This window comes from Phocoena phocoena, chromosome 9 (assembly GCF_963924675.1).
Source record: "Phocoena phocoena chromosome 9, mPhoPho1.1, whole genome shotgun sequence".
Taxonomy (NCBI): Eukaryota; Metazoa; Chordata; class Mammalia; order Artiodactyla; family Phocoenidae; genus Phocoena; species Phocoena phocoena.
The window spans coordinates 86,899,919-86,916,256 of NC_089227.1; the positions used below are offsets into that span (position 1 = coordinate 86,899,919).

The following is a 16,338-nucleotide window of genomic DNA, read 5'->3' on the forward strand; positions in this document are numbered from 1 at the left end:
GTTTCTCATGCAGAATATTGAAAAGCTAGAATAAACCTCAGAGGATGGAGACTCGCAGACCATACAGTCTTTGGCCATGACCTTTACTTGTGGTCCTGACAGCTTTATTTTCAAGAACTATTTTCACTGGGTTGGTGCTGTTTATTAGTAATTTAGTTAGCTAGATTTGGACTTGTAGTCTGTGAAGAGGAAATCGCATCAAATGCAGTGTTGCATTTGATGCAACCTCTACAAGGTTCCTGTAGATGGAATTTTGGTTGTAGGTTGAGGTAGGAAGGGGAATTTTTCTTTTCTTTTTAATAAGTATGCCCAATCTTTACTTTTTTTTTTTTTTTTTGCGGTACGCGGGCCTCTCACTGTTGTGGCCTCTCCCGTTGCGGAGCACAGGCTCCGGACACGCAGGCTCAGCGGCCATGGCTCACGGGCCCAGCCGCTCCGCGGCATGTGGGATCTTCCCGGACCGGGGCACGAACCCGTGTCCTCTGCATCGGCAGGCGGACTCTCAACCACTGCGCCACCAGGGAAGCCCCAATCTTTACTTCTTAATTAGTTTAACCGTACTGTGTGAATCGGTAATAGCCTTTATGTAGCTAACACAGATTTAGAACAAATGAAGCTATTAGTTTCTAGCTTGATGCGTTGTCATTGTGCCTTTATTTTCACAGCCAAATCTTCCTCCCACTGACATTTCTAGTGGCTGTTTTGCCTTCTTTTTGGTATTTTGCATCTTTAGTTGTTGTTATCTGTGTTCCCCATGTGATTGTCATCAACAAAAGTTGACGAAGCACATCTACTAGCTGTAAGCCTTTAGGGATGCAGAGAGCATTGCTGACATTTGTTAGGTTCTTGGCAGTTCACCAAGGACTTGCACATATAGTTTCTCATCTAATTCTAATAACATTCTACTGAGTTAGGTCATCGTTTCTTCCTTCATTCATTCACCAAATATATATTTTTTAATAAGTACTTTCTGGGATGTTACATTCCAAGTGGGGAGGTGGTTACATAAGAACTAGAAAACAAGTGACAGTAAGAGAAAAGACCTATGTTAAGGTTATGTGGTTTATTTTATAAAGTCACTGTTAGTGGAGTTTTGGACATTGGGAGAGGGGCACTTGACAGTTTAGGTGTAGACCTGGGCCCTAAAGGAATGGTAGGAGGGGAGAGGTCTCCCCAGATGGAGCCCAGTGTGGACCAAGGCATTGAGGTGGTCATACATACAGTGTGTTCAGTGTGCATGAAGATGCGAGTTTGGAGCTGGGGTAGTCAGGCCTGTATTTAATTATTGAGTATCTAAAATCAGAAAACACCAGAACTTTTAGAAACCATTAGAGATCATGCAGTCCAACTCATATCTGTCCTTTAAAGATGTGCTCATATTGAGTAGATAAAGTACCTTATTTTTTGTGTGTAGATTTATGTATTTTGTGGGAAATCATTTATGTTGTTCCTGGAGTGCAGAATATAACCTGATTTCTTCGACACGTGCACGTTGCCTTGGTGATTCAATTCTGACTCGATTTTACGATCTTAGGAAGAGAAGTGTTAGTAAAGAAGTTATTTATATTCTTTATTTTTTGTTTGTAACCACACCATGTGACCTTTTGAGGAAGATTTTTATTAAAGGAGTAGTGCCTGTTGTAGTGTTGATGCTCTCCTCTCGCTTTCCTTTTAACTGAGTAAAAATCACTGACTTAGCAGAACACATATCTCCAATGCAAATATAATAATACAAGAGGATTTTTTTCCAAATGAGAACAAACAGCTCATGATTTTGAATCTAGAGCTGTACATGCCATTACAGTTTCTGTTTTTCTTAAGAAATACATCCTTTGATTAGTTGGTGGAAACGACTGAGCCAAGTGGGATTTGTCTAGACTCTGATGCCTCTGGGAAGTCTTGACGATCCAGGCTATGGATTTCTAAAGCTTCACATGTTTTTATCAGTCAATTTCCAAGATACCTCAGAGACCATTAAGGCAGATAATATATCAGGTGAGATTTATGTTTGGTATCATGCAGAGAACTATAATTAAAAAGAAACTTTAATTTAGCAAAAATAAGTGCAGTATTGTAAGTGTAGATTGTTAGGGTTTTGAGAAAGTCTATTAAATAGCATCTACCTTTCCTGTCAGAGTTCTGACACTATTATGAAATAATGTAAGTAAGTAAATGGAAGATGAAATACCACTTTTATGTTGATATAAGCTAGACTGAAAGATGTAGCCTAGTTAAGAGAGCCAGATGAGTTTGCTGACTGAAAATCAAAATTAGACAAATTTACTTACTTATAGAAGGTACTGGACTACTTCATCCTTCTCTGACAAGGTGGGACCTTCATTGCTGAACTTGGTGAGACAATGCTGACTTTGTATAGGCATTCTGGTTTCTAAAGTGGAATAAGGGGGCTACTGAGCTCTGCATGCCCAGCTATTTCTTCTCAATTTTACCAAAGGAGTTAGTTCACTTCCCTTGAGTGGGTAAAAGATGGACAGAGGCCAGGGATTACTTTAATTGAGCTTCATCCTAATGCATAGAAACATGAAGGGGGGGGCGGGGGAACATTTCTCCCAACACCCCAGGACGTACATTTGTCACATTCTAAACTCTGAAATTAGGATATATCTTAGATCAGTGACATCTTAATGGCTGTCGGCCGGAAGATAGTCATAATGAGTTGTTTTTGCCTCAGTTCGTGTGAGCTGAGTGGTTATTCTTCACATCATGACCCTTCAGTATTTCAATTAGTGAACCTCTTAAGGACCATTTGACGAAAGAGTATTAATCTTGGTGGTTGTAAGAACACCTTCTCTTTAAACCTTCTAATAGTATCAAGAACATGTCGACACTAAACCTTGCAGAATTGGTATCAGCAGCTTGGAGTAAAATACTGGATGTACTCCTTCAAGAAATCCACTTAGTGAAATTGTTCAGAAAACAAAGATAGTGACAACTCTGAGCCATTCAGAAGAGCTGGACTCTGAATATTAAATAGTTTTAAGAATACCTTAACCAACTCACTTTTCTTAGGTTTCCTTATTATATGTGTATGAGAGATTTTGGCTAAATACCTCTTTATCTTAAAAACCTTAATAAATCCTTACATTTACTTATTTATGAATTATTTAACCTAGTTCTGTATATTTAAACTGTAAAGAACTTTCCAATAAGAGAAAAAAAAAGATTCCAAATAATAAGGAAGCATTGTATACTGTAGTTAGCAGGATTTTTTTTTCTTAGTGTTACTTAAAACAGTAGTGTATCTTACAATTAGTGAGGTCTTAGATTTGATGAAATATGCTTGGTTAGGTTCATGTGGGCCTCTGCTGCAACCTTTCGAGCCCTAGACAAGCCTGAATGGCACTTCTTCCTAACCCTGAAGTTTTTTTTGTTTTTTTGTTTTTTTTGTGTTACGCGGGCCTCTCACTGCTGTGACCTCTCCCGTTGCGGAGCACAGGCTCCGGACGCGCAGGCTCAGCGGCCATGGCTCACGGGTCCAGCCGCTCCGCGGCATGTGGGATCTTCCCGGACCGGGGCACAAACCCGTGTCCCCCTGCATCGGCAGGCAGACTCTCAACCACTGCGCCACCAGGGAAGCCCTCCCCTGAAGTTTTCACGCTGTACAAGGTTGACAGTGGTGATAAGAGATCAAAATTTTAACCGTAACTGGGTTGTACCCTTGCATTGTTTCTTTACATATACAGTTATTCTTAACTGTGCTTCCATGTTCTCACTCCAGAGTGAAAATGCGAATCCATTGCTTATTTAATGAGGAAGACTGAATCAAGTCATTCAAAATAAAATAATTTTGTAAATATTAAAGGCAGCTGTTTTCAAAGGATCTTCCTTGTGATAGTGTAACATACATCTGATAGGCTTATTTCTTTGCAAAAGTTCTGATAAGCTAATGTCTCTCTTATTTTTTTTCTGAAAGGGGGTCCTGATGACAACTTAATTGAAGGTGGAGGAACAAAATTTGTCTGCAAACCTGGAGCCAGAAATATTACTGTCATATTCCATCCATTATTAAGGTAAGTCAAATCCTATGTACTTACTGAAGATCAATATTTTCATTATTTATGCTAATGTACTGAATGCCAGTAGGTCAGTCAGCATTGAAACAAGTCATAAAAAGAACTTTTTCCATTTTATAGGACCTCACAATCAAAGTTCGTCAATAGAAAATTAATGTCAACCCCACTAAGTAGCTACTTGGTCTCAGGAGTAATTCTTCATAGATACATTTATTTGATTTTCTTTCTTAACTACTCCCTGTCCCTGTCCTGTTCCTTGTCACTATCCCTTAACTATTTCAGGGGTTGGCAAACTATGGCCCACAGGAGAAATCTAGCCTGTCCCTTGTTTTTCTAAATAAATTTTTATTGCCAGAGTCAGGCTCATCCATTTATGTATTGCCCATAACAGTTTGGGGGCTCTATTTGCAGAGTTGAATATTTGCAGCAGAATCCATATGCCTCACACAGCCTAAAATATTTACTTACTGGCCCTTTACAGGAAAAAAGAGCAGCACCATGATCTGTCTGTTTTAAACTAATGACTCAGATATCCTTTGAGAACTGGCAGGTCTCTGAACAAATATGATTTACAAAAACTGAAAGGCATTATATCAATCAAATATGTGGTTTTATATATTGAAGGATAAAACTTGTTAGTGATGAGAATGAAATCTATTAAAATGCTCAGTTTGTTGTGATACTGTGATTTAAGAAAATAAGAATCTGTGATACTTCCATTTAAAAACCTTCTAAGCCCTAAATACCTTTAAAAAGGTACTTTTGCGGGGGGGGGTGGGGCGCAGGGAAGGGGTGTGGTTATTCAGTGGATCTCAAGTTTCAGTTTTATAAGATGAGAAAGTCCTACAGATGTTACACAATAATGTGCATGTAGTTCACACTTCTGTACGGCACACCTGAAAAAGGTTAAGAAATGGTAAATTACATGTGTGTGTTTCTTTTCATTTATTCATTATGGCTGCGTTGGGTCTTTGTTGCTGCATGCGGGCTTTCTCTAGTTGCGGCGAGCGGGGGCTACTCTTAGTTGCGGTGCGCGGGCTTCTCATTGTGGTGGCTTCTCTTGTTGTGGAGCACGGACTCTAGGCTCATGAGCTCAGCAGTTGTGGCACGCGGGCTCTAGAGCGCAGGCTCAGTAGTTGTGGTGCACAGGCTCATTTGCTCCACAGCATGTGGGATCTTCCCCGACCAGGGCTCGAACCCATGTCCCCTGCATTGGCAGGCGGATTCTTAATCACTGCACCACCAGGGAAGCCCAAATTACATGTTACGTGTTTTTGAGTACAACAAAAAAGGGTACTTTGGGGACATAGATATACAATATAATATTAATTAATTGATTTATAATTAATTAATCACCTAGGTAGATAGATTAATATTAATTCATCTACCTAGGTAGATAGATTGATAGGTAGATAGCGTGCGTGTGTGTTTTTGATTATTGGAGTTAGCGTGAATGTCATAGAGTGAAGTAATTCTGTATTTCTTTTCCGAATATTTTTTATCCTTGAGAAATGCACAAAAGTTGGCCCACCCATGTCAGTTTGATGTGTGCATTGGCATTTGGCAGAATATTATTCTGAGTGTTCACAGGTATGTGATATTTTTATACCGATACATGTTTGTACTTAACGAGCTAAAGCTTATATAGACATTTTGAAAGATGCTGGTGATTAGACAGTCTAGCAAATAACATTGTAGGTCATACATTATTCACGCATGGGAGGAAATTTTGCTGTCTTATCGCATTTTTATGACACAATGTTTTTTTCCTTGTCCTCAGAATTATGAAAAATATTGCTATCTTTTCAAACTGTTTGACCTGTGAAGGCCTGTGAAGCACTTGAGTGGCGGTGTATTTAGATTTCAAACCCCACGTTTGAGTCACTGCTTTGGAATTTATATAATAAATGTTAGATGCTTTTAGTCTTCAAACTAAGTAACGTTTGGAGATTATAAATTTTTTTTCTAAGCTTTCTCTTACTTTTGTATTTTCAAAATATGTTGTGTGATACATGCCTGAACACTGATTGCAAGTAACTGGTAATTTTATATTAATGGAGTAAATTGGAGGGTCAGTCACGGTTCCAGCCAATATGTCAATGCACATTTCAGCAACAATGTGAAGAGAGGTAAGAGAAGCCAGTCTAGTTAGCAGAAAAGGGTAGGCCGGTCCTTATGAGAAACAGTAGGAAGAACTGAAAATCTTAGTGAAAAACAGAGGATTTGATATCTAATTTCAAATGTATGTGCCACTTAAAAGAAATAAAGTGGTTTTGTTTTTTTCTAAATCTGGATTAGAGCTAGTTAGTTGGTTGGATGGTAGAGAGATTTGACTGTACATAATGAGAATTTTCTAATGAGTCAGGCAATTCAAAAATAGGGAAGTTTTCCTTGGAAGACAGTATCGTTCCTAGAGATGCTTAATCAAAAGATGCAGTTAACAAGATGCTGAATTGTGAGGTCAACATTCTTTAAATACATGATTGGAATTCTTTGTAATATACTCTGCAGCTTGGGTTCCTTTTTTATGTTTCAGTTTAGTGCTCATGGTTATCACTGACCAGGTCAAGGCCTAGCTGACCAAGGCTGTGTCATTACAGCTTTGGCTTTCTTCTTTCCGACACAGAGTAAGGGAGACACTCAGACCATGACTGTACGTAGAGCAATTATTAGAATCTCTACAATGGAGTTCCTTCTACTGTCTGTCTTTTTTTCTTCTCTGCTCCTGTTTTTGTATTTTCCTTTTTTTTTTTTTTCCTTGTGCCAGTAACTGGTACATGTGATTATAAGTTAACCCTTACAGTGACTCTTAAGGCAAAAAGAAGGCATGCTTGCTTCTTTCTGCTGTAAAGCTAATATGGGACTAAAACTATATTTTCAAGTAAACCTAAAATCATCATGACTGCTGCCATGATTTTGACCTAGATTTAAGCTGATATTCTAGTTGCAGATTTTCTTCTCATTATCAATTACATTTTCTAATGGTCAATTAAAATGATTGGAAGCGTACATATGAAAGACTGTAGAGGAGATTCTTTTCAGAGCAAAATGTTTACATAATTGGTGTGTTGCTTTTTATGTATTCTGAACATGTATTTGTCTTGGACTGCAGTAGCCAATATATGCTTATTCAGCGTTCAGTGAAATATGTTTCCATCCAGCTGGAGGCCCATTTACATCTGATTTTGAAACCTAAATTGATAATGTAATTTGGTATCAAAAATAACATAGGAATACCTAGAGGAAAAACGTGGTCTCTCCCTTTAATAACTTATATTCCTTCTGGGTGTTGGCTATACACTGTTTCTCTGTATTTTATCTTACCCTTCCCTTTGCTTCTCAGAAAACACCCCCTCCCCACGTCCATTTTGTTCTCTTATTTCTGCTTTGCATACTTTGTTACAGGGCTCTTGCTTGGTCATTATCAACTTTCTTACATTCAGTAATTGTCATTTGAACATTTAATTATTAATACTGCCTACTATTTTTTTTTAAACACGTCGTACAGCAAGTGAAATATTTTCCATTTCATGGTCAAGAAACCCTTTTAATTTTCCTTTTGTCGTTAAAAACAAACAAACAAACAAAAAGAAGCCTCAAACTAAGCACAGTAATTTTTTGAGACTTTATTATTTAATAAGTGAGAGAGGAGTGTTCTTTGATTCAAGCAAGAGAAGCAAGAACAACAGATTTAAAGAATCAAGGTGGAAGTACCATAAGAGAAGGTTTAATGTTTAATTACCTTAATTTAATGTTTTGGTAAGAGCATTGGTTTTGAACTTGGAAATGCTGGGTTTGCCCTTTCTTTTCTTTTGCAATTGAAATAGATACTGGAGTTTTTGATGTCCTTGAGTGAGTAGTTTTCAGTACTTCTGGGAGAATTTTAATTACTTAGTGATTATTATTATTAAACTCATTGAGTATTCTTTAAAGCCTATTCCTGTAAGCTATCACCTTGTAAATAGGTAAGAAAGTATTTGACGCATAGCAAGAAGAAAAAAGTGTAATGCCAGAAAGTTTCTAGGATATTGCTCCTTAGTGAAAGAATATTGAAGTATTTTACTTAATTGGGCTCTATGAATTCAAAATCTGTAAATATTTTGAAAGCTAATCTTCTTTTTTTTTTTTTCTTTTTCATTCTTATTGGGATATGACATACTGAGTTGGCCGAAAAGGTCATTCAGGTTTTTCTGAACATCTTACAGAAAAACCAGAACTAACTTTTCGGCCGACCTAATACATTAATGTGTCTAAATCCTTACATGTATATTTTCATATACTTGTATGCATTTTTACATATGTGTCCCAAAAGGTAACCATGACCCAGGTCAATATATGAAACACTGATATAGATCATTTGCGGTGCCCCAGAAGATTCCTCCTATTGACAGTTGATAGCCATCCCTCATAGGTAGTCATTGTTCTTATTTCTTTGGTTGTAGGTAGATGGGTTTTGCTTGAACTTCATCTGAATGGAATACTACAATACGTCCTCTTTGGTGTCTGGCTTCTTCGGTGTAACGTTATGTCTGTGTCAGTTACCGTGTTTTTGGAAGTAGTAGCAGTAGTTGGTTTCTTTATGTCAGTCACTGTACCAGTATACCACTGAAATTTGCAGTTATAAAAACACAATATTTAATTACTGTTTTGGAGTAAATGAGAACTTTTTAGGATTTTACGGTCCGAAGACCTGCTTACAATTTAAACTCCTTCAAAACAACTTTTCAAGAAATCTTTTGCTTGCCTATCTTGTGGGACCAAGGAGCCACCCACGCAAGTAAGAGATTGTGGGGACAGCTGGGGCGTGGTCTAGCTAGGTGGGCTAGGTGGTGAGCCAGGGTGCCCAGAAGCCAGACTACTTAGATAATGAATATATACTGTGTCCTTGGAAGTAAAAGCCTGGGAAGATAAAATTAATTGACTCTGTATTTCCCAGACTTTGGGATTTATGAATCAGTCAGTGAAAAAATAATTAGAACCAACATAATTTGCCAGTTTTAATAAAGAACAAGAATTTCAACACTAAGAAAAGTAAAATTCATATAACCCAGAATTAAGAATTATCTTTCTCACAGAAAGATAGTTGGCAACTTAAGTCAACATTCTCAGGCAAATATTAATACGTAGGAATATCACAGCAAGCAATGAGCAGGCTGAGGCCCAGCTGAGAGGCTCTACCATAATTGTAGAGAGGAGGTAAATCATGTGGTTCTGGTCCGTAACGGACAGTCAGTAAAAATGTTTTGAGCAAATGAGTCATTGGCAAGTGCATAGGCAGGTTTTAAAAGCACAAAGTAAACTTGATCGATATTAAGTATTCTTTTAGTAGGTCTTGGAGTCTTGCATTTTAATTCTTGCTTATTAAAAGATACGTGTTTTTAACCTCTTTATACTATCTTGCGCTTATTGTTAATTACCGTTTTTCATGGCCTTCACTTTAGCTACTCGGTTATTAGAATATAGTATATTCTGTCCAGTCACGTTTGTCATAGCCACTCTGTTTTCTGAGTTTTAATCCATCTGCAGCCTCTCCTGTGGCCACGAGAACTCCCTGTCAGCAGAGATGCCTGCCGCCCGCCGGCAGCTCTCTTGCTGTGCCCAGTGTGCTTGGGGTGCTGGCATCAGCAAAGCCATCAATATCTCATTTGCGTATTTTATTTATTTTTTAAATGTCAGAGTGGAAATAAGGATAGCAAAGAAAATTGTATGAAAAGAGGCTACTAAATCGATTCTTTAAAGTGAAATTAGAAATGCTGAGCGGGTTTGATAGAGGTGCATCAGTGCTCAAAAATGCATCTGAGTGAATCTACACTTCTTTCTTATTTTGAAGCTTTCAAGAAAATTGAAATGAGGATTTCACTGAAGAATAAAAAGGACCCAACATCCTTCTCTGAAAGTTGGAAGCCCTATTCTTTATAAGCCTTAATTCATTACATTTTCTCTTTTACATATTTTTCATTGATGTGTTGATTTTTCAAGATGCAACTCCCGACATTCACTAGGAGTTGAATGTACTTAAAATAAACTGAAATTTCATGGAAAATTCTTCAATTTAATCATATATTTCTGTTAATTACTTTTTATTCATTTACTCCTTTTTTTCAACAAATATTTATTGAGCGATTCATGTGTGCCAGACATTGTCCTTGCCTTTGTTCCTTATTAAAGCATTGTAGTAATTTGAGAATAGAAGAAGATCCGTGACAAAGCAGTCCATTATCCCACCAGTGCTAAATTTCCTTAATTTTTCCTATTTACTCTTAGGCATTTATTTGTTGTAGAGGTACATCTCTTTGTGTGGCCTTTCCTTTTTCAGAGGCAGTTTCTCCTCTAGCCTTAGTGCCATTTCCCTCCATGCCCTCTGGGATCTTGTTCTTTTTGTTAGCTCCTATCACTTCTCTGTCTTCAGTCATTTCCTCCCTGCTGGCTCCTTCCCTGGGACCCATAAATATGCTCAACCTCTCCCATTTTATAAAATCTCTTTTCTTAATCCTGCATATCACACACACCCCCGCCCCCATCCCCAACCTATCCCTTAAGTTTCCTGTTTCCTTACTACTGAGCTGTTCAAGTATATGCTGTGCTCTTCATTCCCTTCTCACCCTGCCCATTCATTTGCACACTCTTGACCCAGACCCGTCACCGTCTCAATGCCACATCTCAAGGGTATTTTTCAGCCTTGTCTTACGTGGTTTCATTACTCTTTTACACAACTGATCCTGCTTTTGTATTTCAACCTTTTCCTTCTTTGCTTCTCTGTCACCACTGTCTCTGGCCTCTTGTTCCTCTTCAGATCATCGTTCTCAGGCTTGTTTGTGCTCGGCCCCGGGCGTCCCCGGGAGTCCCGACCAGCAGGACAAATCCTTGTGAGTCCGAGGAGGAACCTGTAGGGGTTGAAAAGAGAAGAAGGGGCAGGAGACGCGAAAGAATGGAGGCAAGACAAAATCCTGATCAAGCCTCAAATTTTTATTGCTGCAGTAGCTGTATTTATACAGTACAGAGAAAGGGGGGCGGGATCCAGAATAAGGGAAGTACTTGGCAAATTATCATTGGTGCTGCGTGCGCGGGCTTTCGTTGGAAGCGCGGGCTTTTATCTCATTAAGCAGGAAGAGAAGCAGGATGTCGGCCATCTTCTAATGGCGAAAACTTCTTGGCTCCCAACACTTGTTAAGTTTCCCTTCTCTCTACCTGCTCACTCAACACGTGTTCTCCACAGAGCCTTCCTAGGCTCTTCTTTGCTTACTCTGCCATTATCTCACCCATTCAGTATTTTTAGCTATAACTTTCAAAACGGTATCTCCAAACTGAACTGTCTCCAAAGGTCCGGGAAGCAGGTTCGGGTCTAAAACTGAACTACTAATAATTATCTGTCTAAATTTTCCATCCCCAACCTTTACTCCCCTATGCATACCTACATCCTATGCCAAATCTTCTTCTGCTTCTAATCTTCCTTTATTGCCTGTCCTGAGAGATGGATGCCTCCAGCTCTTTGGTGATCCAGACCAAAAATATCTTGGCATCCACTTAGAAAGCTCTCATCCTCCTTACCTGACTCATGCCCTGTCATTGATTTTTTGTCACTTCTGCTTCATAATTATGTCTCATGTCCATTCTCTCCTTCCCATACCTGTTGCCATTGCTTTACTCTCTCAGCTTTCTAATTGGTTCCCATTACTCCAAACTTAAGCTTCTCTAATCTGTCTTCCATACCGCTACCAGAACGATTGTGCTGCTTCCCTCTTCTTTGTGATTTCCTGTTGTCTGCTACTGCAGTCGGAATGACTTTTTGTAGAGTATAAGTCCTTCTTGACCTTATCCGTACAGCTCTTACACTCACCTTTTATACTTTAGACCCTCACTAGACCTTTCCTTTCCCTAGGTCTGTCATGCTATTACCCACATTTATTTATTTCTATCCAAAATCTACCCACCCATGCCAACCTTCTACTCATTTTCATTATCTGGCGTACACTTTATTGTTTCAGATTCAGTCATATCTGGGCTTCTCTATCAACTTTTACTGGTCTTACACTCACCCGCCCTTGCAAGATGTGAGTTGAGTTTCCTTTTGAATTTTTTGAGATTTCCTTTTGAATTTTTTAAGTTATCTTGCTTCAGACATATTTTCATTATAGCACTTAACACATCATCTTGGGATGGCTCAGGGCAGGACACAGTCTTATTTTGAAATTAATATACCCACACCCAGTGAAAATGTTAGAATAGAAAAATAACTGCCTTATCGTGGGAAAATGGTAACATCTACAATTACTAGTGATGTTTGGGAAGAAGGAGCAGAATAAGGATGAGAAAGGGAGTTGCATTGTATTCAAACTTAAGATTTTTTATTTATTTATTTATTTATTTTTTGCGGTATGCGGGCCTCTCACTGTTGTGGCCTCTCCCGCTGCGGAGCACAGGCTCTGGACGCGCAGGCTCAGCGTCCATGGCTTACGGGCCCAGCCGTTCCGCAACACGTGGGATCCTCCCGGACCGGGGCACGAACCCGTGTCTCCTGCATCGGCAGGCAGACTGTCAACCACTGCGCCACCAGGGAAGCCCAAACTTAAGATCTTTGCTTGGATATCTATTTGATATCCAAAGAGATAAATTATAAAATTTCCAAATATGTTTTGTGGTAAAGTTATTTAAGGAGAACTTATTCTTATTTAGGTCATTGTAGAGATGAGGATGAAGCAGAGAGGAAGTCACCTCTTTTGCTACCTTTAGTGCTTTTGTTAGCTGAGAGGCTGCCTGTGTTTGATTTAAAATGATCATCTGTAAAACTCCTTAAGGTAGACCGATAATTTCCCATGACAGCACATAAAGCGCTTTCTCTCCTCCCCTCCCCAAACCCAAGCACACACACCACAGGTACTTCCTGTGTGAGACATTTGTTTAAAGTCGCCTATCAGAAAAGGTGCGACAACAAGTCTCTCAGGTTTGAAGTTTGCAAACATCCTTCCAACTTACTGAACATCACAAAGGCCGTCAAAATTTTTATTTCCCCATATTTTCTCTTTTCTCGAGGAGAAAAACCATTACAGATGGAAATGTTAGGAGCATTTTGTTATAGGCTTTGGAGAGTCTGCAGGAAGTTTTATTCATAGTTTGGACTGGGAGAGGAAGGGAGCCTCTGCTGCCATTTTGAAACGTTTCTAGCAATTTAAGTGAACTGCATTGCTGGGAGCTAGATATTTTTTCTTCCAAATATTAGTTATATCTCATTTCCTTTTTTCTACTTTCTCTGAAAAATAGGCCTTGATATTTCTAAATTTTCAATTTATTTTTCCTCTTAGTTTCTTCTCAGTCTTTTAGACTCTCTTCCAAACCCATTCTTGTATTAAACATCCACATAGGGATTTACCGGGGGGTTGGATGAAACATGTTTATATGTGCTACACTTGTTTCAGATATTATTTGGTGGATAGTGAATAACTACTGAGAAAGAAACCAGTTGTTCTTCTAAATATAATTAGCAACCCCAGCCTAGAAGAAGTTTGCATTGGGTTGTGATGAAGCCTGTGGCATGCCCTCTGCGCAGACAAGAAGGGGAAGACAGATGCATTTCTAATGCAATCAGGAAGCCCCTCTGTAATTTAAATATATTAGCATATCCTGAGAAAGGTGGTGTTTGACTGTCCCTAAGATAACTCAAAGTCTCTCCCAAACAAACATGATTGAATTACTTGAGGGAAGGCATTAAGGCAGCAGGCGTGGTCCTTAATGGATCAATGCTGTCTATGCCCGTTATCACAGCAAACTCCAAGAAAACTTACTGAAGTCCTAAGGAGTCAGTTTATTGATGCAGTCCTAGTGATTTTGCTAGCATCGCTCACATCCAGTTTGCCACCAAAAGTTTGATGCCGTGCAAACATTGCATTTCTGGAACACTAATATTGTTTCCTACTTGTACCCAGAAAGAATAATGAGTATACATCTTGGATCCTTGTATTTCAGGTTATATATAAAAGAGTAAATAATCGTTTTGAAACATTCTGAATTCTAGGAATGTTAGGGTAATGTGGGATGAAATTGATCATCTAAGCATACATGCTGGGTATCACTTTTGCAATCTGCTTGTGTATCATAAAGGTCTCAAGTAAATAATAATAAAAATAACTAAAATTATTGAGCCCTAGTGATATCCCCAGCTATGTTTTAAGTGCTTTAACCTGTATATCTAATTCATTCTTCACTGCAACTCTATGTGGTAGGGATTATTATTATCCTCATTTTATAGGTAAGGAACCTGAGGCCTAGAGAGTTGATGTGGATTAAAGCCTAGGCAAAAGTACCCCGGAGCCCTTACCTCCTACTCTGTATTTCAAGGGTGTGTCTCTATTCAAAACCCTTAAAATAGGAGGTTTCTCAGGCTCTAGGACTCTTCCACAGAAGTAGTTCATAACCGTAATTCTCCTGCTGGCTTAGAAAAAAGGATTTTTCTGTTAAAAAAAAATGAAGAGTAAAAGACACAATATGGCTAGCTCTGGGTCCCAGAGACATTGCAGGCCAGGTCAAGAGCAGAACCTCAGAGTACTTTGTCATGGTGGCCTAGTCCCATCACTATTCCCTTCTCTTAGTTTTGCTTCTAAAAGATAAGCATCTGAAAATAGTTGGGCTGACTTAGAAGGAAACTTTATGAATTTAACTGGTTAATTAGGTGTAATTATTTGCATAACTTAAGAATTTTTATTATATAAATTTACCCAAGGTAAATTTTCAAGCGTATTTAAAATAAAATGAAATTTATGTGAAAGAAAATTTCTGTACACAGATTAGGGACGGCTCTTTTGCAAGAAAGAATTAGCACTTGGGTGTTTTTAGAATAGAACATTGTGATCTCCCTATTAGCTTTGAATCTTGATATGAAGTGAATTGAAAACTTTCAAGAACCCTTGTGCTACTTACAGGAATAGCTTCTTTATGAACATTCTCTGTTGGCATTATCTTCTGGAAAGCATGCATTTCCATGTATTTCGTGGCATTACGTTATTTCTCCAAGTGACTCCTGCCATTGTGAGCTCTTGTTTTTTTCAATGAGATATGACAAGTATCATATTCTCAAATATTCTAGTCTTCATGTTGCTATTACAAGTTGACTTTAAACGCATATATCTCTTAATGTATATGATACATTCCTTGTTCCTTATTTTAAAGCAGCATGATAGAGTAGGAGCCATAAGAGGAGAGGAAAACAATTCTAACATACCCAGACCATTTGTTTGTATCATCTTGCTAACCCTAACTCTTATATGAGGAAGAGTCGACACATCTATATGTTTATTTGGAAAAGTTTGAGTAAATGATTAGCAGTTTGATTCAGAAACTTTATTAATTTTTAAAAATTTAATTTTTATTTTATATTGGAGTATGGTTGATTTACAATATTGTGTTAGTTTCAGGTATACAGCAAAATGATTCAGTTATACGTATATCCATTCTTCAGATTTTAAAAATTCACTTGTTCATTTAGTGTTTATACTTTTCTGGAAAGAATGTGAACAGCTGGTTGAACACAGCTGACCCTTCAACAAAGTGGAGTTTAATCCGCCTGTAACTTACAGTCAGCCCTCTGTATCCAGGTTCCTCTGCCTTCTGGGATCCAGCCATCCTCAGACCATTTAGTACTGTAGTATTTGCTGTTGAAAAACATCCATGTGTAAGTGGACCCACACCGTTCAAACCCGGGTTGTTCAAAAGTCAACTGTATTTTGCTTGAGGAGCAGTTAAAAACTTGGAGTTGTGGGGAAACAGTGCCAGAAGCAATTTATGAAAGGAAAGCAATAGAAGTATTTAACTTTTCTTAATTCATTTCTCTTAATATACCTGTGCTTTCCATCGCCTGCCTTAAATATCAGGAAGAGAAAGAAATGAGTGATTTTTCTCTGTGGTGGATTGCAGTGAATATTGAGTGGACTTTTTTTGTCGTGGTGTAAGTCTCAGTATACCACTCATAAAGGAAAATAATTTTAAGGTTTAAAATTTAGCTTAGCATTTTCTTGAGCTTATTATTTTAAAATAGTACCCTCTCTCCTTTTAAAAAATACTGATATTTTCAAACCCTTTGTATAATTTCTTCCTAAGGTTTGCAAAAATCCCCCTGAGGTTTCTTCTGGTTCCGTGGAATTCCTCCTCTCCAGATATTGACAAAATCATTAAACAAGCCTGAAGCTTCATGATTACTTTTCCAGCGCCACTTTCATTGCTCTTTATCATTATGTTTAGTTATGTTTCATCTAGTTTTCAATATATGTGACAGGGTTCATATCCAGCCAACTGGAATTAATTTCATAGCTAAGCC

The 16,338-nt window shown here is 38.3% G+C and overlaps 1 protein-coding gene across 1 annotated transcript in view; it reads left to right on the top strand.

Annotated features, from left to right (window-relative positions):
* EXOC4 (exocyst complex component 4) overlaps window positions 1-16,338 on the top strand; it is an 822,005-nt gene that overhangs the window by 393,674 nt on the left and 411,993 nt on the right. The window contains exon 10 of the mRNA XM_065883517.1: window positions 3,935-4,031. Coding sequence (XP_065739589.1) covers window positions 3,935-4,031 — 97 coding nt within the window. The remainder of the gene's footprint in view (window positions 1-3,934; window positions 4,032-16,338) is intronic.